General features: G+C 30.2%; 2 protein-coding genes and 3 long non-coding RNA genes across 5 annotated transcripts; 1 reads left to right on the top strand and 4 right to left on the bottom strand.

Moving 5' to 3' along the window:
- On the top strand, positions 1 to 3,365 carry LOC103580256 (methylcrotonoyl-CoA carboxylase beta chain, mitochondrial). The gene is made up of 8 exons (XM_008561943.3): positions 1 to 236; positions 479 to 732; positions 852 to 1,271; positions 1,366 to 1,778; positions 1,839 to 1,973; positions 2,030 to 2,252; positions 2,683 to 2,802; positions 3,275 to 3,365. The coding sequence occupies exons 1-7, from the start codon at positions 123 to 125 to the stop codon at positions 2,798 to 2,800; spliced, it is 1,677 nt and encodes a 558-aa protein (XP_008560165.1). The 5' UTR covers positions 1 to 122; the 3' UTR covers positions 2,801 to 2,802; positions 3,275 to 3,365.
- Positions 3,275 to 26,803, bottom strand: LOC103580259 (uncharacterized). Its single transcript, XM_014439817.2, has 7 exons — positions 26,302 to 26,803; positions 8,691 to 8,792; positions 7,869 to 7,978; positions 7,442 to 7,614; positions 5,374 to 5,604; positions 3,533 to 3,819; positions 3,275 to 3,465 (listed from the first exon to the last, which is right to left on the bottom strand). The coding sequence occupies exons 1-7, from the start codon at positions 26,357 to 26,359 to the stop codon at positions 3,284 to 3,286; spliced, it is 1,143 nt and encodes a 380-aa protein (XP_014295303.1). The 5' UTR covers positions 26,360 to 26,803; the 3' UTR covers positions 3,275 to 3,283.
- On the bottom strand, positions 11,954 to 14,724 carry LOC103580257 (uncharacterized). Its single transcript, XR_001345065.2, has 3 exons — positions 14,515 to 14,724; positions 13,733 to 13,838; positions 11,954 to 12,136 (listed from the first exon to the last, which is right to left on the bottom strand). It is a non-coding gene; the product is annotated as an uncharacterized LOC103580257 (long non-coding RNA).
- LOC103580258 (uncharacterized) lies at positions 16,323 to 17,447 on the bottom strand. Its single transcript, XR_008404588.1, has 3 exons — positions 17,400 to 17,447; positions 16,731 to 16,891; positions 16,323 to 16,646 (listed from the first exon to the last, which is right to left on the bottom strand). It is a non-coding gene; the product is annotated as an uncharacterized LOC103580258 (long non-coding RNA).
- Positions 19,955 to 20,501, bottom strand: LOC128669029 (uncharacterized). Its single transcript, XR_008404587.1, has 2 exons — positions 20,377 to 20,501; positions 19,955 to 20,290 (listed from the first exon to the last, which is right to left on the bottom strand). It is a non-coding gene; the product is annotated as an uncharacterized LOC128669029 (long non-coding RNA).

Raw genomic sequence — 26,803 nt, forward strand, 5'->3', positions numbered from 1 at the left:
ACTCAAAACCGATAAAAGTAATCAGTTATACCGCAATTTCTTCATTCTCTAGACCATTTGCTGTCGACGTAACCACCGCATCATCATTAACTTTTACATATTAATAAAAAATAAATTTTCTCATGATGTTGAAAAAAACCGGGCACTTAATAAAACATGTAAAATTAATTAGACACTTTAGTAATGAGGCCTTCGTCATCGGAACTAGACCAGATGTCGAATCTCCAATGTATCAGGTAAATTAATTTTTTTTCCTCTTCATTATTTTATTTATAAACAATAATAGAGATAGTTGCTGTATTAAACGTGAAATATGTGGGTATGAAATGATTAAAAATTATTATTTTCTTATCACGAGTTCAGTAGTTTCTTATCTCATAAAAAGTGACCTAGTGACTGTTTGCATAAATTTGCTTCCCAAATATCACTAATCACTCCATGTGTTCTCTTATTTACTCGGCTGGTTAAATTATTTCAGGAGAATTATTATGAAATGAAAAAACTTGTTGACACTTTGAAATCGACGGTTCAAACGATCGTTGAAGATGCCGGTGGACAGAAAGCACGGGAGAGACATACGAGTAAAGGAAAATTGCTCCCTCGAGAACGAATCGATGCTCTAGTGGATCCGCAGTCTCCGTTTTTGGAATTTTCACAATTGGCTGGCTACCAAATGTATGAAGATCCTGTTCCAGCAGGAGGAATTATCACAGGAATTGGTCGTATTGAAGGGTAATGGTCATTGACTTCGCTCAAAATCCGCAATTTTTTTTTTAAGCAGGCAGTCATAGACGTGAAAAAAATTCTTAGTGGACTAAAGATTCGAAATTCAAAACTTTTCCATTTTCCAGGCAAAAATGTCTTATAGTAGCGAATGACGCAACAGTAAAAGGTGGAACCTATTACCCGATTACTGTAAAAAAACATCTACGAGCCCAAGAAATAGCAAAAGAAAATCGTCTTCCCTGCGTCTATTTAGTCGACAGCGGCGGCGCGAATCTGCCTCATCAATCTGAAATATTTCCGGACAAAAATCACTTCGGTAGAATTTTTTACAACCAAGCAAACATGAGTGCCGAGGGAATTCCCCAAATCGCAGTAGTGATGGGCAGCTGCACAGCCGGGGGTGCCTACGTACCGGCGATGGCTGACGAGAACGTAATCGTCGGTAACCAGGGGACTATATTTCTTGCTGGTCCACCACTGGTACGAGCTTCCACTGGGGAAATAGTGACTGCTGAAGAGTTGGGTGGAGCTGCACTCCATTGCCAGTAATCTAGTCGTTCCAAACCTCATTTCCGGTTACGAAGTATCCCATCCTAGAGAGAATTTGGTAGAACTGATGGTTGGTTACTTTTATTGCAGAACTTCTGGTGTGACGGATCACTTTGCCGTCGACGACACCCATGCGCTTCATATCGCGAGGAAAATCGTCAAAAGCTTGAACCCACAGTCGACGGAAATCAACGTCAGCTCGACGATTGATGTTCCCGAGCACAACATCGACGAAATTTACGGAATCGTCGGCGCAAATTTGAAAAAACCCTTCGATGTAAAGGAAATAATCGCGAGAATCGTTGACGGCTCGCGGTTTTTTGAATTCAAACAACAGTTTGGCGCCACATTGATCACGGGGTTCGCTCACATTCATGGTTACCCTGTTGGAATTGTTGCCAATAATGGAGTTCTGTTTTCCGAAAGCGCGTTGAAAGGCGCGCACTTTGTCCAGCTCTGTTCGCAGAGGAAAATTCCACTGATTTTCCTCCAGAATATCACTGGTAAGAAGATTTTCTGTAATTTTCTTACCAACAGGGGCCATTTTACTGGGTGTGTTTCAGGATTCATGGTGGGAAAAGACGCAGAGGCTGGAGGCATTGCCAAAAATGGGGCGAAAATGGTGACCGCTGTTTCTTGTGCCAGAGTTCCGAAAATAACTGTGATAATTGGCGGGTCATATGGCGCGGGAAATTATGGTAATTTGAATTTGATTATAAGTTTTGAAAATTGACTCAGGGATTTGGTGATCTAGGGATGTGCGGAAGGGCTTACTCGCCGAGGTTCATGTACTCGTGGCCGAACGCGAAGATCTCGGTGATGGGAGGCGAACAAGCTGCTGGTGTTCTGGTTCAAATAGCGAAGGAACGACGACAGAGGGAGAATAAAGTGTGGAGTCAAGAAGAAGAAGATAAATTGAGGAAGACTATCACTGAGCGATTCGACGCTGAAGGCAGCCCTTATTATTCTTCCGCCAGGTAGCGAATTAATTGGAGTTCTATTCTATCTATGGCCTACCTTACACCTTTTCGTGATCAATTAGACCCTAGTTTTGGTATATTATCGTAGAACACTTTTCAGCCCGTGAATAATCAAAAGTTTAGCAATTTTCGATACTCTAGACTTCAAACTTAAATTTGGACTCAGTGCCAAATTCTGGACGATTTCAAATTTTTGCTGATCAATTTAATCTTCTAGAACCTCAGGAACTCTGAAACTTACTATAACCTTCTAGAAAACCATTTTTTAGTCTAAAAATAGTAAGAAATCCGCCGATTTCCGAAATTCCAGGCTTCCAACTCCAAACCTCCGAGCCAAATCCCATACTATGACCGTCTGAAATTTTCGTCCATCAACTCGACCCTAATAACCCCCAAAAAAATATCTCAAAACCAAAATTTTCCCCAGATTGTGGGATGACGGCGTAATTGACCCAGCAGACACGAGAATGGTGATCGCGATGAGCTTGGCTGCGTGTCTTAATGCCCCGATCCCCGAAACCAACTTCGGAATCTTCAGGATGTGAAGGTAAAAAAATTATGACAGTTTAAAAATATTGATTTAAAAATATTTATAATTATAAATTTTTCCCGCGATCGGTTGAGTAAAATTCAAACAGAACTCAATCGCATTTACACGAGTAAAAATTAAATTTAATTAATAATAATTGTTATCAATTAATAGTAATTGTAAAATAGTTACGCCGTAGTAGGACTAGGGCCTCAGCTTTCTCTACTCGCAAAGGCTAATTTTTAAATATTTAAAAACTTTAAATTATTTTATTGAAACAATTTGTGGCTTAAAAAAAATTAAGCGGTCGCGGAGCAGAGAAATCATCGAGTCTTTTAATTATTATTATTTTTTTTTAATTGTCAGCATTCGTTAATTGTTACGCGTAATTAAAGTTATTTTTAGTATCACACAGGTTTTAATTTTCTCAGATCTATAATTTTGTTATTTCATTTATTTGATTAATTTTTTTTTTTTTATTTATTTGTAGAATTAAAGTTCAGAAGAACGACGAGAGGAATGAAGATAAGACCAATGACAAGAGAATAAAAATATTTAATGGGCAGTGTGATGAGCTGGAGGATTCTGACCACTTGTACATAAATTGCTCTTGGACTTGTTCACCGATGACCGATCGCTCGAAGGTTCTGTTCTTCCCGGGTCTTATGAACTGGGACAGGGCTAAAAAATATAAATTATTACTTATAAGTCACTAATTATAAATAAATAAATAAATAAATGAACTTACTGGCATCTGGAATTTCACTGTCGTAGTCGACTTTAATGAATGTGGACATGGTGACTTCGAAGACATTGTTCTGGTTACCGGACATTGAAATCGCGCGTTTTTTCCGTCCGAAACCGACCTGGCCGTTGCTGCACTCGACGCCTTGACATTTGTCTAGACAAACGTTGACGGTTCCGCGGAACTGGACGTATGTGCTCTCGGGGAATTTGAAGGCGCGGAATTTCGCGGTTAGGAAATCGCCGTCTACAGTGTTGAAGTTTTCGAACAAGTAGGGATCGACGGAACACCTGAAACAAATTTATTATTTAGTGTTAATGTTTAAACATTTATTAATCGTAAATCATTAATAAACAATAACTTCTTCAACTTTTATTTTGTATTATGGTTAGTAAAATAAATGTATCTCTGTAGAAATCAATGTGAGATCATAATTGATGATCCCAAACTCGATACTCCGTGATAACTTTTGGTCTTGTGAAATTAAAACCCTGATTACCCGTATAAAAAACCAATATATGGTTAAAATATATAAAATCATATATGTTTGCAACAAAAAAATATATGATATAGTATATTGTATATTATAAAAAATCATATAGCGATTTTGGCCGATTTAATATAAAATTATATACAGTAACAAATATATGTATTCCATATATGTAACTTATATGTTTTTTATATGAAGCTATATATACATTTATATTTATCTTATAATATATTGTATTGATATATTTCCTTTTATATTCAAAAAATATAAAATTTTTATATGAAACGAAATATATAGTAACATAATTTATATTATATATGGCAGCATATATTTTCTTTGTTATATTTTAGCATATATCTTATTCGGTGTATGTATATGTATATGGGTACATCATATATTCGCATCAAATTAACTAATTTTTAAAATTTTATCTGCAATTTAAAGAGTATATTAAAATTTATATCTAATTTAATTGGAGTTGGTCATATAAATAAGAAACTTTTTTTTTCATACATAATATAAATATATGTTTTTATATATGATCAAAGTATATTTTTCGTATATGATAGAAATATATATTTTTATGTATGAAAAAAATATAGTTTTCGTATATGACAAGAATATATATTTTCATATATGATAAAAATATATTTTTTGTATATTATTGACATATATATTTTATAATATAAAAAAAAAAAATATTAGAAAATATAGTTAAATTGGTTACATATATTTTCTGATATTTATCATATATTTTTACATATATTTTGACCATATATGTTATTTTCATACGGGTCGCCTCGAATATTCGAGATGTTCGATTAGTTCGAAAGAACTCCCTAAAAATTTATAGAAAAAAAAAAAAACTTTTTTTATTTTCCGTCAAGTTATGACCTCTATAATGTTTTTATCATATTTTAGACCAATATGCGGGGTAAATGGTCCACTTAAAAACTTGTAACAAAAAAATTAACTAAACAGAAAATAAAAAAAAATAATTTTTACCAAAGATTCGAAAAAATTTCAAATTATTCGAATCTTCCGAAGTATTCGATATTCGACTCGATTCGATTCCCTTTTTACCCATAAATCGGAACTTAAAATCCACAAAAAAAAAATTTTGTCATTTAACTCCACTTTTCAAATCGCCTTCTCTGCAGCTTCTAAGAAATAAAATTCAAACTTTTCTGATCCCGTTTTTCTAATTTGTAAAATTTCGTAAATTCTGTGCCCTAATTCCGAAATCCGCGGTAACTCAACAAAAAAGTGGCAGCGAAAATCAGTAATTTTTCGGTCGATATAAAAAAAATGTAAAAAAAGTAAGCAATGGGCATGTAATCAAAGGATGACTTACCCATTGAAAATTATGGTCTCCTCAGCAGTTTTAGTGTCGGTGACTTGCATATAAGTGACAAGAAGTCCATAAACAGGTGCTGACTCAGAATTGAGAAATATTTCCATCTGCAACGGCGTGCCAGGGCTGACGTTTAATTCCCCTGTGACTAGTTTGCCCCCTTGACGAACTCCGACGCTGAGCATCGGGATGGGCGCCATTCCCGCTATTTCCGCCTGTATATCAACGGTGCTACAAAAATAAATATATAAATAAATAAATAAACAGAACACGAAGGGTTCAGAACCACCATCTTGCTTTTAATAAATCACGTGCTCGCGTGTCCGCGAAGCATGACGAACGTTCGAGGGTCCGTGATTTATTGCGATCTAGTTCGCGACATCAAGTTCAATGCGGAAGCGTTATTTAAAAGTTGAACATGTTCATGTTAAAGTGAATACAGTTAACGCTGACATAGACTAGACTTATTACTACTTTAATTTATTTTTCGTTTTACAATTTAACAAGTACAGCTATTGATGATCGAGTGATTACCGACGGTCACTAGCTCACTGTGTTCACTTGGATTTTTTTTATTTTTTCTGATAGACATTTTTTATCCAGCAAACTCGCGTATGATCGAGATAACTGTTGCCACAGTTTATAAAACTGATAATTTTATACCTGACAATTTCATACTCATCTCAGAAAATTGTAACGAATCATTAAATTATTTTTCCACGCGTAACTCTCTCTCGCTCACGCGCGCGCTCTATCTCACTGGGTTGTCCGTTTTTTTTATTGTAATTTACTGTGAGTTACAAGTAACTGGAATTTATGTTTATAAATTGTTAATTTTCTCGGTTATTTTTTTAAACTACATATTTTTCCAGTACGTATATTTTTAATTCTCGGAGATTATGAGCGATTAAATTAATGCTGTATTAAAAGTTATTAACCCGCCGTTGCCAAGGATATCTTTGGTAGCCATCCTTGTGAAAAATTAATCATATATGCGCATATGTGGACGTATATGATCCATATGTGATTCGTATATGATCCATGTGTGATTCATATATGATCTACATTATCCCATATATGGAAAATATATAAATTATTTATAAGTCATATGTGTTATATATGCAACATATGTGACGCATATATGGTCAATTATAATATATGGCCATATATGAAGTATATATGATTCATATGTGATCTATATACGGACATATGTGACGCATTTATGGTCAATTATAATATATGACCATATATGAAGTATATATGATTCATATGTGATCTATATACGGACATATGTGACGCATTTATGGTCAATTATAATATATGGCCATATATGAAGTATATATGATTCATATGTGATCTATATACGGACATATGTGATGCATATATAGCCAATTACGATATACATTTATATATGATCCATGTGTGATTCATATATGATCTTCATTCTCCCATATATGAAAAATATATGAATTAGTTATAAATCATATGTGTTATATATACGACATATATGGCGCATATATGGTCATATATGAAAATCGAGTAAATATGCTAGATATATATGATCCATATATGTCACACATATCTTTATATAGATCATATACGCCGTACATATGTTCAATTTTCATATATGATTCGTATATGAATCATATATGTCATATATGGATCAAATATGGTCATATTTGAATCATATATGGCTTATTTTTAAATGTGACCACATATGATCCATATATGCATCATATATGCTCTGTATAAGGACATATATGACGCACGTATGTCCAATTTTCATATATGGCCATATATAATTCATTTTTTTCGGATCAATACTAAAAATAAAATATTAGATCTGCTTTTTTAAAAAATTAGACTTTGAATCTCTTAAAATTTCTACGGAAATACCTGAAAAATAAGTTGCCGTGAAAATGGATCATATATGGCCAAATATGAAAATTGGTCATATATGATCCATATATAGAGCATATATAAGCAATAAATTCTTATTTTAACAAAACTTTAAGCAATTCCTTTTAACGAAAAAAAAAAAAAAAAAAAAAAAAAAAAAAATACTAACTCGTCCTCTTGAAACCCAGCAGGCAAAACACTTCTTCTGACAACATCATGACCGATGCTTGATATTTTCGACTGCAGTTCAACCTCCGTGACGATGCATTTAACAGTGAATCCATGTTTGCTCAAATCCGCGGGCTCCTCGACGATAATCCGATGATAGTAAACTTTTTGTCCCTGTTAAAAATGAAAAACACACTTATATCCCCATAAATAAAATACACAAAAAAACATTCATTTTATTGATGATCTCACGCTGGCCTTGAATCCACTCGATAATCCCAGGTGATTCACCCAGACTCGCTTTTATAAACTTTTTAAGAGCGAACTGCCCACTTGTTATGTAAATTAAGCCCACAGAAATGTCGACTCATATTTTAAATAAATATATATATATTTTTTTTATAAGTTTAAGTACTACAATATTTTACCGTCATTTTGTTAACGACTCTGACGATTCCACAGCGTGACATGTTTTGTTCGGCTAAGGACAGTCGAAATGTTGCTACGCCTTTGTGAAAAACTGGCTTGCACGCTTCATCTGGATACAATGCAATGAAATAAAAAAATTTTAATCATTTTTTAAATTCATCTGCACCTTCGTCTTATAGCAGAGGGAAAGTTTACTCCGTAGAATCCGGAGATAATGAAAATAAATATCTTCTAGTGGCATAATAACCTAGGAACGGATCGTCAGTTAATAAAAAGTTCAATGTAGAAGTGGATCTGCAGAGGAAATGATCCATTATATTAATTATATAAATTACGTTTTTTAAACGCTGGAGAATTCGTTTCATTCGCTTCTATTTATTGACGATATTTATACCATCTATTAAAATTTTTTATAAACGCGCTTTAATCCTCGTAATTTGAATTTTATTTTTTCCCGCGAAAATTAACGCTATTTAATTTTTTCAAATTTATAGAAACCGGAAAAAATGGACCAGCTCAAAATTTAAAAAAAATTTATTTTTTTATCTTTTCTTTACTATTACAGATTGGGGTAAAATGGGCCAGCTATAGAATTTAAAAAAAAAAGTTATCTTTTGATTTTTTTTACTCTTACAAAACGGGATGAGATGGGTCAGCTTTAAAATTAAAAAAATTTTTTTCTTACTATTGCAGAGTGGGGTAAAATGGGTCAGCATTTTTTTGTTAAAACTAGAAAAAAAAATTAGGGGTAGAGGGTGTCCATAAGACCCCAGTGATGATAGTTTTTTAAAAAGTATGAAAAAAAATTTTTAATTTGACACCTGGGTAATTTTCAAGCTGCTGCAGATAAATTTTAGCTTGAGGACTGCTGCGCACGATATCAACTTCCATCATATCTTTTGAGCATCGGACTTTACTTTGCACTGCAACAAAGAAATAAAATGCACACAAATATAAATAATAAATATAATTACTCATATAATTTTTAAACTGAAAAAAAGCATAATGGCGTGAACAAGAATTCCATGTAATATATTATTGAGCATCGACCTTGAGATTCAACGATATATACATATATTATAAATATATAAAAAGTACTGTTGCTTTTTATTCAATGCAAGCAAGATGATGGGTGTACTTTCACCAGTGGTCAGTTGATGACGCCAAGGTAATACACAATCAGAGTTTATATCAAAGACTAGAGACGACATTCTATATATTTATATATAGATATATACTATATACATTAACATTACTTTGTACAGTAGTTGAAAAGACCTTATTTTCATTTAGCAACAGCTGTTATTGCGGTGACATGATCTCATATATAATAAAGTAAAATATATATATATATATATACATATATATAAGTACAGACGGAACTTTAATGTTTTGTGATGCATACAAAGTACTAGACATACTTGTCTCTATTTATATTTCTACTTCCTCTTTGTGTATTTTAAAAGATTTGATAATTTATTCTGTGTTTGGATGTCTAGTCTGTGTTTTAAATTTAAAAAAAACATCTCCGTACACGATTGCTTTATACTTTAATCAGCATCGAGTTTTTAATCCTGTCCAGTGTCTAGCGCACGGCAATCGCGATAACTTTGTGACCGGTTTCAGTGTATGCTTGCTAATTGGTGGACGTCGCTTTTGTCTGAATGCTATTTTTATTTTCATTTATATTTTAGTTCCTTCAAACAGTACTCGAAAAGGTATGAGTAATTTTATTTATTGTTGGGGCAAAACAGGCCTTGGAAAAATTATTTATAAAAAATTGTAAGGGGCGCAATGGGCGACAGAATTTTTTTTTTCTTTCTACAAAGGCAGTAAAGATCTCAGGGATATTTGGACCACTAGAAATTTAATATCAAAATATTTTTTAATTTTTTTAGTGCTAGGTTGTGACCTTGAGTATTGGAAAATATATCACTAATAAAAAAAAAACTAGACTTTTTTTAACCCAGCCCATTTTACCCAACTTTAGATTTTTTCATGGCTGTCAGTTTTAAATCAAATACTTGCCCACTAACTAAAATTTGTACTAAATTTTTTTTGACTGAGTCATATTTGAATCGAACATTTGCTCCCTGACTAAAATTTATTTTAAAAAATTTATTTTTGTAATTTTTTAACCCGGCCCATATTTCCCCACACTGAAATATCTCTCGTCGGCCATTTTTACACCCAATATTTAAAGTAAAATTCATGGAAAAAATCCTTTTGACATTTTTTTAGTAGGTCCATTTTGCCCCTAATTCTATATATATATATATATATATATATATATATATATGTCTGTACATTATCTATAGGAAGTAATTGTAGCAAAAATACTGTCGGATGGTTATCAACATAATGATAAGGGTTTCCACGATGTCATGTCTAATATATAGAGACCACCTTGAGCATTTTAATAATTCGATAGTAATCGTAAGTGCTACGTCACACACTTAGACTATAGGGCGGATATGTTACCTTGTCACGCAATGCAATTCTTAAAACTTCCACATACATTTGCAAGCTTTATAGAAATAAGATATTTAACTCGATAAAAATAAAAATATAAATATAAAAGGATCAGGAGATTACATGGCATTTATAACAGGATCGAGAGTTCTGTTTCTAATCGTTGTAAGACAGCCTTCTGAGATAAAGCAAAAGTATAAGGAAGCGCAGTACATTGCACTATATGTTAATCGTTAATAACAAGTCTGATGTCTATTTAAAGCGAGCCCAAAAAATCGCTAAGTGAACAGACTTACAAAAAAAAAAAAAAATAACACTTGACTTAACTGCGCAGTGCCGGGATCGAACCCATGTCCCAAGCATTTAAATTTGAAAATATTTTTCCAATTTCCCGAACTAGACGTGATAAAAGAAACTAAAGATCGCCTTCCATCTTACGGCAATAAATTAATTAATATAAGATCAGAGATTTTTGTATCTTATATGGGATCGCTTCGCGATTCAAGTGCATGCGCATTTAAATTTGTAAATATTTTTCCAATTTTCCAAACCAGATGTGGAAAAAGAAACTGAAAATCGCCTCCCATCTTACAGCAATAAATTAATTACTATAAAATCAGAAATTTTTGAATCTCAAATGGAATCGCTTCGCGATTCAAGTGCATGCGCATTTAAATTTGAAAATATTTTTCCATTTTCCCGAACCAGACGTGACAAAAGAGTCTAAAGATTATCCTCCATTTTACAGCACTAAATTAATTAATACTAAATCATAGATTTTTAAATCTGGTATGGGGTCGCTTCGCGATTGAAGTGCGCAAAAATAAAAAGGGAAAAATCACATTCCAGTAAATCACTATCGTATTGAACATTGGAAATTTACCGACACGGGCATTAAACTCTTAGACTTGTCACGTATATTTAAATAGTTTTATTTTATTTATTAGTTCTTCGCACGTGCCGCTTCGCGATCGGCTTAGCGTGGATGTGTCGTAGGAATTCGGAACGGGAATCGTTTATCTGGTATCCATTGGAGACGTTACTTGTAATCTATGACACGGAAGCGAGAGCTGCATACCTTCAGGATGAACATCAAGGTACTGAAAGGGCTCTCGCTGTACCGTCAAGGATCTTTATATATACATATATATAAACATATCACTGATAAGTCGATATAAAAATAAATTTCATTTAACTTTGATGTTAATCCGATTTATAAAACGTTTGGTTAAAATTTCATTGGGAAAAAGGCACGGGGCAATATGGGTCATTTTTTTTAACAAAACTGAGGGGCAACATGGACATGGGATCGGATAACGATGAAATATTGTCTAACAAAAAATATATATAAATATTTCAATGTCACTGAAAATGGTATCTGCTTACGCAAGCAATACGATGGTAACTTGTTATCTTTTTGAATTAACTGGTTAATCTATTACCGTCAATAAAACTAAAGATATTATACATAATATTTTCCAGTTATTAAAAATATTATTGATAAGTAGTAAGGAAAAAAAATAAAAATGAAGGTTATGTCAAAGTTTTCAACGATGGACCAACGGGAGATAAAATTAAATAAATAATATGTACAGATTGATGTATAATTTATTGCATTACTTAAAAATTAAAAAGAAAATACAAAATATATTATATTTTCACAAAACATGAAATTAAATTCCAACAGTTATTTTTATTAATATCTATAAGCAAAATTTTTCAGTTATTTTTTAATTTTCGGTTTACTGCAACAACACTCGAAATTCAATTTTCAGCGAAAACTGCCATCAGAACACTGAAAAAAATTTTATTTAGATTTAAGTTAGATTATAAATTTTCTTCAATGCTTACACGGAGAGAAAATTATGGTAACTGTTCCTAGTACGTTTATGAAATATTATCCCATACCGTTATGGTAATTATTACTTGGGATTATGGGATATAGACCCATACTTTCTGGGAAAAGTTTCCATAAGTATGGGAACAATTCCTGTCATTATGGTAACAGTTTTCATATCGCATGTGAAAGAATCATGGTAATAATTACCATACTCATAGGAATAGTTCCCATAAGCAAATAGTAACCAATCCTATAACCACATTGTAATGGTTCCTAAGTGTAGGGGAGGGTGGGGGCACGACGGCTCCCCTTAAACATTTGGTCAAGAATTTTTTTTTTTTTTCGGCCAAATTATGATACCGCTGATGTTTTAAGCTAATCTGCAATATCTGGGGCACAATGGACCACCTAAAAAACTTGATTTATGAAAATTATTCCATGAAAGCCAAAAATTTAACGAAAAATGAAATAAAAAATTGAAAGCACAGTTTTTGAAATTAAAACAGTTATTATTGATTTAAAACAATTTAACAATAATATTAAATAAAATTAACAATAATTCTTTTAAACAATAACAGTATCAGGGTAGAGAGAGAAAAACCGGTTATATCAGCGAATAACATTTTTTTTAAATAAATTCCAAGTCTATGAAATTACAAAAGTACGGAAATAGTATATTTATGGATAAACTTTTTTTTTTAAAAAAACAAAAAAATTATTTTTTTTAAGATTTTGGGAGGGGGGGCCGTCGTGCCCCAGAAAAAAAAATTTTTTTTTTCGAGTTCTGGTAAAATCTTGATAGATTTGCTCAAGATAGGACCGAATAAAGTTTACCTGAAGATTAAAAGTTATGAAAAATAATTACCGGCTTAAGAAGGCCGTCGTGCCCCACCCTCCCCTATATGGGAATAAGCCCTATATATTATGGTAACTATTCCTATAATATTATTGTAAACATAACCATCATATTATGGTAATGGTTACCATAATATTATGGTAACGATTACAACAATATTATGGGAATAGTTACCATAATAGTATGGGAATAATTACCATAATATCATAGTAATAATTCCCATAATATTTAGAAATTATGTAATTTTTTTTTTTTTTTAAGAAGCGTTTTTTTTTATATTACAAAATTTTAAGTATACAAAAAAAATGCTTGTTACAATAAAACAATTTTGTTATAATTTCTAAATATTATGGTAATTATTACTATAATGTATGAGAATTATTACCATAATATTATAGTAACCATTACCATAATATTATGGTAACCATTATCATAGTTACATGGTAACGATTACCATGATTCCATAGGAACTATTCCGATACCATATGGGAATTATACCCATAATTATAGGAATAATTACCATAATATATAAGGGTGCCGTTCTTATAATCAACATTTGAAAATAACCGGTTACCATGCAGTATGGGAACCATTCCCATAATATATTGTAACTGTTACCATAATTTTCTCTCCGTGTACATGCATATATATATATATATTTTTTTTTTTTTTATCTATTTACTTCATAAACTTACAGGCGTTTTTTCACTCAACAAGCTGATGGTTAACCTACGGTTTTTCCAAACATATATTGTTATAACAATACAAGCTTTGACAACATTTCACGTTTGTATCATTGCACTAAAAAATAAATAGTAGCGTATGTAACGTGGGTTAAAAATAGAGATTTACTGACAGTCGCAATAAGATATTTTATATAGGGGCTTCATGTCACGTTTTTACGAAAATAGGTGAAGAATGGAAAGGTCCCTGATTAAAAAAAAGGATTTAAAACGATTTGCAATGTTAAATTCCCATAAGAAGAGGTATTCAAAAGTATTTAAAATTTTTAATTTCGAATCTTTTTAAATCCCTTTTTTTAATCAGGGTAGTTTGTTGAATTACAAGAGTTGCGCAAAATTGTGATTGCGAGTCGACTTTTTGTAATAAACTTTCATACTAAACTTTTTTTTCGCCATACCTACACCGGAAGTTAAAGTTCCTTCTCTGTTTAGAGAGAACAAAGTTGTAATATTCTCTCATGGGAAAACAAACTATAAAAATTAGCGCATGCGCCATTTATTCCACTAGCAGAGCCAGAAATTTAAGCTTTTAGATGCAGATCTAGTGAAAAATAGTATGCAGACCATGGAGATAAAAAGGACATTCCAGTTGGCTTTCAACTCAGAAGGCGATTTCACGTGAGCTGGAATGTCCTTTTTTTCACCCTAGGTGCGTAATGTTACTATATTTATAGGTACGTAGAATTAATGACATCTAACAATAGATATTAATGAATAAGAAATTTGAAACATACAAATCTACCCTCCGTGGTGCACTGCCTTGATGAGACCATACCAAAAATGGCAACCAACGGAACTAATAAAAGTATAAGCTTCATGATTCCGTTAATTAAACTACCAACTGTAAACTATGATACATTAAATTTAAATGTTATATTGGGTTATTGTTATTATAAATAGAAATAAATGAATAATTTTTGACTCGCGACTAAACTCGAAGCGGCTTTCAGCAAACTGAGAGGTATTTTGTAGACGAGCTTTATTTGCCACAGGGTTTTTATACTTTTAATTTATCCCCACTAAATTTATCGAGGCAAGTGGTAGTTAGTTTTTATTTTTTATTTCTTATCCTATAGTTTATTATTTGACAGCAAGCAATTATTATATAACTTGTTATGCTACTTTTTTATTTTTTTGTATTATCAGTAAACCGCAAGGTTATAACGACCGATAAATATTTATAGTGTGCAAATATAAAATTTTCTTAAAAAATAAACATACCTTAAAATATTAAAATTTTTTTAGCGTAATAAAAATATTAAAAATTAGGAATGAATATTGTCTTGTTTCAAGTCCTACTCCATTTGTATTTTTTATTTTTTACAATAAAAAAAAAATACACAGTAGAACTGAGCCTTTATTTTTCTCGGACCTATGAGGAGAAAAAAAAAATTTTTTATCTTAAAAATGGCATCTCATTTTGCCCCGGGTGTCAGGTATAATTTTAATTTAATTTTTAAGTTTTATATTGAATGATCGACAAAGATATGTTATTTTAATTTGAATATATATTAAAAGTTATATAACTTTGACACGCATAATTTTTTTTTTTTTGCCAAATTTTTATTAATTTGATTGATTAGATAAGACTACACCCGTATGTAAAACCAATATATGGTTAAAATATATGAAATCATATATGTTTGCAACAAAAAAATATATGATATAGTATATTGTATATTATAAAAAATCATATAGCGATTTTGGCCGATTTAATATAAAATTATATACAGTAACAAATATATGTATTCCATATATGTAACTTATATGTTTTTTATATGAAGCTATATATACATTTATATTTATCTTATAATATATTGTATTGATATATTTCCTTTTATATTCAAAAAATATAAAATTTTTATATTGATAATTTTGGCAATAATTTCTTTTGCTGCTAAAACGTTATCTCAAAATGGTGGAAATCCTTCGTGTCTGCGAAAAGGTAAGGACGAAATATTGTTAATATATATTAGGGGAACGATCACTAAAACGGGCTCATCGGGCTCAAAATTCTATAAATAGTTTGTTTTTTAAAATGATTCTCAAAAAATTTAAATATTTTTGGAAGTATAATTGAGCATTATTTTGAATTTTTTTTTTGTTAATCTTTTTCAAAAACCAAAACTTAGTAAATTAGCCGAAAGGCTAGTCAAAATTGCTGCAAAAGATTCAGGCATTTTATCAGTAGATTAATGACACCTATGAGTAAAATAGGATTTAGATGCAGCCTGGGATCTTCAGAATGTTTCATTTTGAGCTTCTAGAATTATTATGACGACAAGTCATTTCTGAAGACATTTTTTAAATATTAAAAATTTGTATTATTTTAAACAAAAGAAATTATTCTTAATAAATACTTTCTTAAATGCCAAAAAAATCCTTCTATCAGAGCGGTATTAATCATCATTTTATACTTATTAATAAACATTTGGTAATAAATAATACAAGCTTCAATGGGTTTATTTATTGACATCAGTATGTTGTACTGAACGTTAAATAATAACAGAAGTCATAACTTATTGTATAAATTTAATGACAGCAAGTCGAAAAAAATAAAATAAATAAGAAAATTGTCAAAATATTTATTACTCAATTTTCATAATGAATTTTAAAAAATAATATTCGATGTTAATAATTTTAAAACTCGAAAAAGTTAAAAATTTTTCATTGGTCTTCTGTTAGAAATATTTTTTCCAACAAGTTATTGGCATCCATCAGACTCAGGATTCTAATTTTCAGGTTCAGATTCTTCAGGTTTAATTTCTTCAGATTCATCGTCAACCCTATCGTCAATATCACACCACTTACCAATTAACCAATTTTTGCACATTAGGCCGTCGCAACATTCTTCTTCCTCCTCGCACTTAAATTAAAAATGTATTTTTTCGTTTTATGTTTATGGTAATTAGTAATTAATATAAAATATAATAGTATATTGTATTCATACATCTTCGTTCCGTGGAAGACAGCCACCAGTTTTTTCTCCTTCTTTTCCTCCTTCTTCTGAAGATTCCTCAGCCCATGTTTTAGTAGCAAGGAGAGCCACTGATATAATTAACAATAAAAATAACTTTTGTTTCGACATTTTCTATCAGATTAAATCTTCAGCTGTAAAATTATTAATCTTAATTTTAATGTCAATTTAAAATGTAATAAAAATTATTTACTTCATTTCATATATAATAAATACACGTATCACAGAATTTCGTATAATTTCCTTAAATTTTATGGAATTTCATAAAAATATTTTCTCTGCGGTATATGATAACGTCTCGCATTAAAAAAAAAAAAAATCGGTCTATCGGTTGACCCTACGGGCCAACCCTAAAAATCCTTAAGCTCGAAAACAGTGTTGTGAATAGATTTTCGAGCTCAAAGAGCTCATACGAACATACATTCGAATATTATCGTGAAATTAGTCAGAAGAGCTTCCTAGAACCTCAAAACGTCAAGATCTGATAGGAATTCGGTTTTCAAAAATCGGACCGAAGCCAATAACTTGACGAATTTTTTAAAATTTTAAATTTTCTTAGTGGGAAGTTAAAAATTATTATATGTAAATTTTTAAAAAAATTTGCAAATGTATTATGAAAATTTTAAATATTTATTTGCTTACATTTTCGCTGATGCCTATCGGTATATCTCTCACGTACTGTTAGTTATTAATTGTTATGTATTCCTATTTATACCAATGAGTCTCACTTGTTTGCTTAGAAATTCGCATAACACCTTTTTTTTTTTTTAATTGCAATATAAAAGCCGACTGAATTGGAAATTACTTTCAGCCAATTTAACTTATCAATATTTCAAGGGTACCGATAATTAGTTTATTTTACTTATACGCTGAACGATAATTTTTATCATTCGAAATTACCAGTAACTTAGAAACTCAGTTTAAATAAAATATGTATATTATTTTTTCATACATAAAATAAATTTAAAATAATTCCAAGAAATATTAATTAAATATTTTCATTCAAAGTCTGCGTTGACCCGAGTTGAAATATGAGGCACTTTGAGTCTAAATGAGCATTAAAACCCTGTATCAGACTTTTTATGACATGATCATTGTAAAAGCTTGAAATAAACCAACTTAGACTTACAAAGGCTTGAATTAGACCTACAAAGACATATCGTGAAACGAACAAGCTCAGAATTTTTTGAAGCGACTCTCTGAAGGTTCCAGGCTGCTTCTAGATCCTATTTCACTCATAGGTGTCATTAATCTACTGATAAAATACCTGAGTCTCTTGCAGCAATTTTTACTAGCCTTAGAATTTTTAAAATCGACTCTCTGTTAGTCCCATGTTGCATGTGGGACCCAATCCACCCTTGGGTGATCAGCCCGAGTCAAAATTAAAAAGGTAATTTGAGCCTCCAAATGCTACATGAGGATAAGGAGGTTCAAATAATCTTTTTAAAAAGGTAAAATAACACTCCAGAGCCTAAATTTATAGATCGAAAAAGTCTCTCATCGGATCACTTATAATTGGTAAAGAAACAGAAAGGAAAAGGGGGCCACTAATTAAAAATGGCCACCATGATCGAAAAAAAATTTTAAATTTAAAAATTCAAAAAATAATTTCTTAGTAATAGATGTTTTGTTGTGAGTTAAAAAATAATAAAATTTAAAATATTAATAATAATAGCTAAAAAGTTATACAAGTAAACGTTCGAATAGAATAGTACCTGTCATTCGAAATTCGAATTGAATAATGAGAGCCTTTGACTTATTAATATATGATTAATTAATTATTTTATGTGGACAATAAATACGAATGATGTATTGGATAACGGAAACTGCCGAAGAAATTTAAAAAAACTGCTGAAAAATAATCTGCTGCCGCCGGGATTCGAAACCAAGACCTAACGAATATGAAGCACAACTACTGCCGCACTGCTACTCGGACGCTCACGATTAGTTGGAAATATCTTTATGTATTTATAACGCAGATATTATTATAACAATATCATACTGAAGAATTCAGCTCATTATAAGTTACAGATTAAAAGTATGTAGGGCTCGGAGGGTTAAAACATCTTTTTAAAAAGGGGATCAAGTCCTCCATGCGCTTCGTTTAGGATATTGAGGACTTGAATAGCATTTTAAAATATATGGTAGGCCATGGAGGGTCAAAATACCATTTTAAAAAGGTGATTTACTCCCCCATAGGCTACTTTTAGGACATCGAGGACTTAAATAACATATTACATTCAGCGGTAAATCCAACATCAATAGAACTGAGGCTTTGGAGGCACAAACTACTGTTTTAATTCTGACTCGGGAGCTCACTGAAGAGATGACCGGATCTCTTGCTTCAATTCTCCAGTACGCGAATTTCCCAATTTTACCTCTTTGTAGTCCTTGCAAGTCCTTCCCTGTTAAGTCTAGTTAGGTTCCTTTCACGATTTATGTCTATGTAGGTCTGATTTATGCCACCATAACTAAGTAGGTTCAGTTCAAGCCTTAATAAGTCTAGGTAGGTCCATTCCAAGCTTTTACAATGATCATATCCTAAAAAGTCGGATATAGGGTTTTAATACTCATTTAGGCTAAAAAAATTACCATCAATAAATTCAAATAATTATTTCCCGCGGTCGGGATTCGAACCCTGATCTCCCGCGTGCAAGTTCTAGCCTCTGTCTGCCAGTCCGATGTCTCCTCAATTCTAGTTCTCTTCAACTCTTAATATATATTTTTGTAGTCTATCTCTACAAATCATATATTTTTATCTATCTCGTTTCTAAAAATTTTAAATTGGATGGTAATTTGTTTGTTGACGTATAAAATTTCGTATCATTAATTAATCTGATTGACATAAATTAATATACTGGCAGTAACTTTTTCATATAAGGCAGTATTTAATCCATATTTTTAGATGATTTATATAGTTTTACCCAACAAAATAGCTGAACTATATTATTAAAATATACTTATATACGATATTCTATATTATATAATAACTATAATAAATATCACTGTTCTATTTATGTGAAAATAAACATACAGTATTAATTATTTTTATATTTTTTTACTGAACTCTTGGTAATGAATAATAAAACTAATGCATTTATTTATTGACATTTTTAATTTATACTAAAATATATAAATATTAGCCGATTTTTGCGACTTACTAGGTATGACAGTGTATTAAATAATAACAAATAATGTAGATATCAACATTATTTATTTAATAATCATTCTAAATATATATCAAATAACATGGAACAAATGGAACAAAATCGAACGAATTTTTTTTTTAATTTTAATATTTAAAAAAAAAATATGGATGTCAATAGTTTAATAAACAGACGGCAATTTTTCATTGGTCACTTGGTCAAAATATTTTTTTTTATATGACATTATTGACATCACCCGAATACAGGACCCTATTCGTCAGAGTCATCTGATTCTTGAGATCCAGAAGGTTTAGGTGGTTCATAGCATGATTTTTTAACCACCCAATCTTGACAATGTCCCATGCAACATTCGCTGTCCTCGTTGCACTTTAGCAAAAAATATATATTGTTTCAATAAATTTAACCGTTAATCACTAACTAAAATAATATATAATGATATGTTGTGTACATACATCCTCCATGTTGCCAAGACAATCTTTTCCGTCATCCTGAGCGCTAGCTTTAGTGACAATCAAAGCCACTGCCACAGTTACGATCAAAAATAAATTTAGCTTAAACATTTTCGATGAAATTGAGTTGTCAGCTGTAATATTATCAATTTTAACTTTAATGGCAACTTAAAATACAAAAAAAAATAGTCAACAAGGCCGAAAGGTGAAGTGGCGCACCGCTCGAGCTTGGTGACTGGTCGAGCGTGGGTTCGAATCCCAGTATTAGCAGAAAAAAACGGAAAAAAAAATACTTATGTATGTAATTTGAATTTTTTTTATATTTCATTTTTGAAATTAGCAAAATTACTATAACTCGAAAACTATGGACTTTAGCGACTTGACTTTTAGGACTTTTTTTAAAGGGAATAAAATTTCCTATAAAATTGTCATGAACATTTTTAATGTACTTTCATTAGTTTACGTTCTGCAAGCCGAAAAAGATAAATTTCATGGAAAAAATAACTTCCGCCTAATTTTAACACCAAAATTTTTACACCGAGATATTTACACTACGCCGGGTCTAAAAAATTTTTTACAGTGTATAGATATCACTAAATCTACACGGAGAAAAAATTATAGTAACTGTTCCTAGTACGTTTATGAAATATAATCCCATACCGTTATGGTAATGATTACTTGGAATTATGGGATATAGACCCATAATTTCTGGGAAAAGTTTCCATAAGTATGTGAACAATTCCTATGATTATGGTAACAGTTTTCATATCGTATGTGAAAGAATCATGGTAATGATTACCATACTCATAGGAATAGTTCCCACAAGCAAATAGGAACCAATCCTATAACCACATTGTAACGGTTCCTAAGTGTATATGGTAATGATTACCATAATATTATGGTAACCATTCCCATAATATTATAGTAACTATTTTCATAATATTATGGTAACGATTACTATAATATTATAGTAACCATTACCATAGGTACATAGTAACGATTACCATAATTCCATAGGAACTATTCCGATACCATATGGGAATTATAGGAATGATTACCATAATATATATGGGTGCCGTTCCTATAATCAACATTTAAAAAAAACTGGTTACCATGCAGTATGGGAACCATACCCATAATATATTGTAACTGTTACCATAATTTTCTCTCCGTGTATTGAGATTCGTTTATATTTATTTATACAAAGCCATAAAGCTTTTGTAAATAATATAAATATTGTATTACATAAAATTAGATAATAAAAATATTTTTTTTTTTTTCAGTGATTACGAAAAATTGTAAACTTGAAAAAAAAAAAAAAAAAAAAAAATTATTATTTGTATTTTCAAATAGACAAAATAATTACGTCAAGTTATTAAAATAATATACAAATTCAATATTAATATTTAAAATATTTTGTTACTTACATTTTTTCTGCTGCGAGTTACTAGTTTTCGTCGTACCCTTTTTATATGGATCGTCCCCACTTGAATTACTATAAAAATTCGTATATATTTTTTTTCCTTTTTTTATAATTACCATGTAATTGCAGTGAAAATAATTATTGGCCTGTTCTAAGCTTATTAATATTTCAAGGATACTATTTAAAAGCTAATTTTACTGAAACGCTGGTTGATAACAGCTTTTATCATATTTATTTTTCTTTTAAGTAGAAGCTAAACTTTAAACGATATATATTTTAAATAAAATTTTATATTTTTTTCTCTTCATTAAATTGGCATATATATGTATATATATATATATATATATATATATATATATATATATATATATATACATTAGGGCGCTTCATTTTTTAGCAAAATTTTTTTTTTTATCTCCCACCTAAAAATCTTGTAGTCTGTGGAAAACAAAAATTTTGAGCCATATGGCAGCTCTTAATCCCAATTTTAACCCGTTGCTAATCCATTTTTTATTTTTCCCATTTGAATAACATTGAAAAATAAATTTTGAATTTTTTTCTTCCGTTTACCGGATTAAAAATTTTGATGAGTTCTTCCTTATTTTTTTTTTTCTATTTTATGTACACTATATAAGTAGCCTAAAATTTAAAAACTGTGATCAACCGATTTTCTGTTAATCAATGTTTCAAGGGTACTGATAATTGGTCAATTTTTTTGAAACGAGAAACAATATCTAGCTTTATCATACCGGAAATTCGCGTTTGACCGGAAACTAAATCTAAATCAATAATATTTTTTTTATATTCTGTAAAACTTTAATTTATTTTTTAAAAGTTCTTATAAATTTGTATTTAAAATTCGCGCCATTATAAAAAAAAATTCAAATCATTTCATGAAAAAGTTTTTTTCTATTAAATTTTTATTCATCAAATGATTTGTAATTAATAATCATTTGATTAAAGTAAACCAAACCTTGACATGTTGGTGTAGTATTTTCAGTACACCATAAATATATAAATATATAAATATATAAGTAATCACCTTTTACAAACTTATATATTCTTAACATTACGGAAATAATTAAATCGAAAATCAGATACTGCGAGTATACTCTGGAAAATATATTCGCTATATATATATATATATATATATAAATATTTAGTATAGTATTTATTACAAGACTTAGCAGCACTTAAACCAACAGGAAAACTACCGGAAGTCGCGTAGTCAGTAAGGACTTTTGGCATTGTCTTGTATAATGAATATTAAAATATTAATAAAGAACCGTTGGTTATTTTTTTTTTTCAGACATCAGATCTAGACGAAGAATATTCTTATCTATACTTAATTAAATTATGGGTAATTAAATTAAAATTTACCAGACACTAAAAATCGCAAGTAGATTCCCAGTAAATATGAATTGTATTTAAATCAAAATTCGCTCCATTAGTCGGAGTTCTGTAAAAATGTAGATTTTATTTAAATTTGTATTTACTCTGATTAAATAAATAAAAAATTATATTTTTTCGGAAAATGAATTTTTGATGTAAGGGAAACTGGGACACAATCCCCTGACCTCCACCCGAAAAATGACAAACAATTTTTTTGAAAATTTTGAAGGGGTCCATTTTACCCCATTGCCTATCAACTGAGAAGAAATACTTTTATTTTTACTTCCTGTAAGCAAATAACACTACATATTACTTTAAAAACTATAGTTTTATCCACACGGAAAAAAATAATTGGTAGCAGCTACGGATTGGCGATCGGTAGCTGCTACCAATTATTATTTGGTAGACGCTACCGACTATTTTGGTAACAGCTACTGAAATAAAAGGTAGCCGTTATCGAAGTAATTGGTAGCGTCTACTAAAAAATAGTTGGTAGCGGCTACTGATCGCCAATCCGTAGCTGCTACCGATTATTTTTTGGTAGACGCTACCTTTTATTTCGGTAACAGCTACCGAAATAAAAGGTAGCCGTTACTGAAATAATTGGTAGCATCTACCAAAAAATAATCGGTAGCAGCCACAAATTGCCGGTAGTTGCTATCGGATATTTTTTTCCATGCATAAAAAATTTTTTCCATGTAATTTTATTTATTTTACTTACCATTTTTTAAAAAACTAAAGAAAGCCATTTTCAGTATCACGTTCACGTTTTTCACAAAAAAAAAAAAAAATCCTCAGATATTTCGAGTTAAAGGTTTCCTGGGGATTTTTTCGACCCCACGGTTCCGTTAAGGACCAGCGCGAGTTAAATTCGCCTGAGGCTTCGAGTTACAGAAGAACAAGAATATAAATATAAAAGTATGTAATTTTTAAGTGTTTACCCTCATAAATGCTGCTAATGTTCGCCAAAGGCAAAAATATTTTTTCAGTCGTCGTTAACGTGTAGGCGATTTACCGTAATGTAACGATTGTGCGATAATTGGTCAATACCTCTAACGAAAATTTATTGACCTATTGATTCTTCATCCATATCCATATATATATGTATGTATGACCTCTATATTATTTTTCTCTACCCCAGTCATTAGAAATAAACTCTTTTACTACTTATTGCATATCCCGCGCATATTTTCTTCTTGTTTTTAGTTAAAGGCATAATTTCGTATCCACCCTGTGGTTTAACGCATACTGTCTATAAGTATGTAATCATTATCTTCATCGGAATTTGCTTAAACGTCTGTGCATAATTATAGTAGCATTAAAAAATATAAAAAAAAGTATATATGTATATATATATGAGAAAAAATGTTCTTATATAATTTTTCAAAATTTAAATAAACCCCCATGAAAAAAAATTTATAAAAAAATATATACGAAAATTAGCCAAAAGTTAGCTATTTAAAATATATTTTGTATATATTTATATATTTTTTTTGTAAGAAAAATATATATTTTTTATATATTAACATATATTTTTTTTATAAATTTTTTTCGTCGGGGTATATATATTATATATATGTAATATTCAGATAAATAAAAAAACAATTTTATGTAAGGGTGGGAATTCAAAAATAGATTACAAGGATTGAAAATTAATAAATATAAAAAATAAAATGATAAATCTTTTGTTTTCCATTCAATGTCCGGGAGGTTCGATCGGCAACCGGTTTTTCTTCTTTCCTTACTCTTCAGCTTTAAAAGGCCACCAAGTACTCCGGTTTGCTGTTATGCTGATATATATATATATATATATGTATATGTATGTGTATGTGCAGATTGAATGTACATGTACAGGACATGCACACATGTGTGTGGATATATTGACTGAGTAATGTATGAAAGTCTTGAACTATCTCTGAAACGAGTACCATCAGCAATGTAGTCTATATACATGATTATCAGGAACTTTTGCTATGTTTATATCATTTCGCTTTCACGTATAATATTGTGCGGTTCACCACGCAATACGCGCATGAGTTTTATCATTCAAAATCGTATATATGTATATGTATTTTTGTTTTGTACAGAAATTTTATTTTTTTTAACCGTAAATATTTCTAGCTGTACACTTGATTGTTTTCTACAAATTGTTTATTGTTTATTAAATTACCTACATACATATATATATATATATATGTATGTATATTTAACAGTAGATATTTCCCACGCATACTCTCTACAATCAATTGCGTCGTGTTAAAATAACTCAGACGCCTGGGATTCCAACACAAATGTAATTTAAACCGCGGAAAATTGCTCATCTTATTATAATAATAATAATAATTATTATTATTACTAATTTTTTTTTTAATTACAGATCATAATTATGATACTGAATTAAGCCATGATTTTCGGATTTTTTTTTTCACCAAATCAATTACAAAAAAAAAAAAAAACTGAAAAAATGCACATGTAGAAAATTAAAAAAACTATAAGTGCATTTTTTTAAAAATATTTTTTTTTCATAATTTCTTGTTTTTAAAAGAATTCAAAAATTTTGACGTCGGCTGACTCTAGTATCATTTTTAGCGAATGACTAATAATTTTTAAATTTTCTTAAAAGCAATTAAATTATTTTTAAAAAAATATTCCAAAAAATTGCACCTTTAGTATTTTTAATTTTCTACATGTGCATTTTTTCAAATTTTTTTTTCTGTAATTAATTAGTTAAAAAAAAAAAAAATTCAAAATATATTAATCGTCTCCTAACTTCATGAACATATTCTAAAGTTAGACAATTAACAATTTTCGGATTTTTTTCCTACATTACAAAAAAAAAAAAAAAAACAAAATAAAATATGCACATGTAGGAAATTAAAAAAGCTACAAGTGCATTTTTTTTAAATATTTTTTTTTTTATAATTTATAATTTTCAAAAAAGTTCAAAAATTATTAGACGTCATCTAACTTTAGTATCATTCCGAGATCATTCATAATTAAAGCGTCAGCTTAAAAAAAAAAAAAGTAAATACACTAACATTCACTGCATCCTTAATTCAAAATTTGACCGCCAATAAGAATGTTCAAAAAAATAATATTATAAAAAAACTCACCATTTGCTAGGGTTGTAGTGACACACAATAGAACCAGATAAATACACTTGGCACCCATTATTCACAATTAACTAAATAAATAAATATAAAAAAAAAAAAAAAAAAAAAAAAAAAATTATAAATTTATCCTGAAGCTATTGTCTCATTTATGCAAAAGTAAACACAGCCCGTCACACTCGTGGTTCGCGATCGGTCGTCAAAGTGCGCGCGCAGAAGTAACTATATATATATAGGTATATATTTTATTACAATGTATTGTGTACTTGGTAATCCTGAGGTAACTTGGGTTGTATGTTATAAAAAAAATTAAACAAAATGAAGAAGAAGAAAAAGTAGAAGAAGAGGGAGAAGAAAAAGAAGATATAGAGGGGAAGAAAAATAATAAAAAAAGGAATGGCAAGAGTCACGCGAGCAGTTCGTATTTAATGCCTCGATCCTTTTTCTTGGCTGCTCGCTCTTCGAAATCACGAGAGATACTGACGAATAGTTCCAACCAGAGCCT

The sequence above is a fragment of the Microplitis demolitor genome, chromosome 2 (genome assembly GCF_026212275.2).
Source record: "Microplitis demolitor isolate Queensland-Clemson2020A chromosome 2, iyMicDemo2.1a, whole genome shotgun sequence".
In the NCBI taxonomy this organism is placed as follows: domain Eukaryota; kingdom Metazoa; phylum Arthropoda; class Insecta; order Hymenoptera; family Braconidae; genus Microplitis; species Microplitis demolitor.

What these genes read in the sequence shown, in the direction of transcription:
- LOC103580256 (XM_008561943.3), top strand. Translation starts at nt 123, where the DNA reads ATGATGTTGAAAAAAACCGGGCACTTAATAAAACATGTAAAATTAATT. An exon ending in TCGAATCTCCAATGTATCAG is followed by an intron (nt 237 to 478) that starts GTAAATTAATTT and finishes AAATTATTTCAG; the next exon opens with GAGAATTATTATGAAATGAA. An exon ending in ATATGGCGCGGGAAATTATG is followed by an intron (nt 1,974 to 2,029) that starts GTAATTTGAATT and finishes TTGGTGATCTAG; the next exon opens with GGATGTGCGGAAGGGCTTAC.
- LOC103580259 (XM_014439817.2), bottom strand. Translation starts at nt 26,359, where the DNA reads ATGGGTGCCAAGTGTATTTATCTGGTTCTATTGTGTGTCACTACAACC. An exon ending in GCAGCTTGAAAATTACCCAG is followed by an intron (nt 7,979 to 8,690) that starts GTGTCAAATTAA and finishes CATTGTATCCAG; the next exon opens with ATGAAGCGTGCAAGCCAGTT. An exon ending in GAGACCATAATTTTCAATGG is followed by an intron (nt 3,820 to 5,373) that starts GTAAGTCATCCT and finishes AATTTGTTTCAG; the next exon opens with GTGTTCCGTCGATCCCTACT.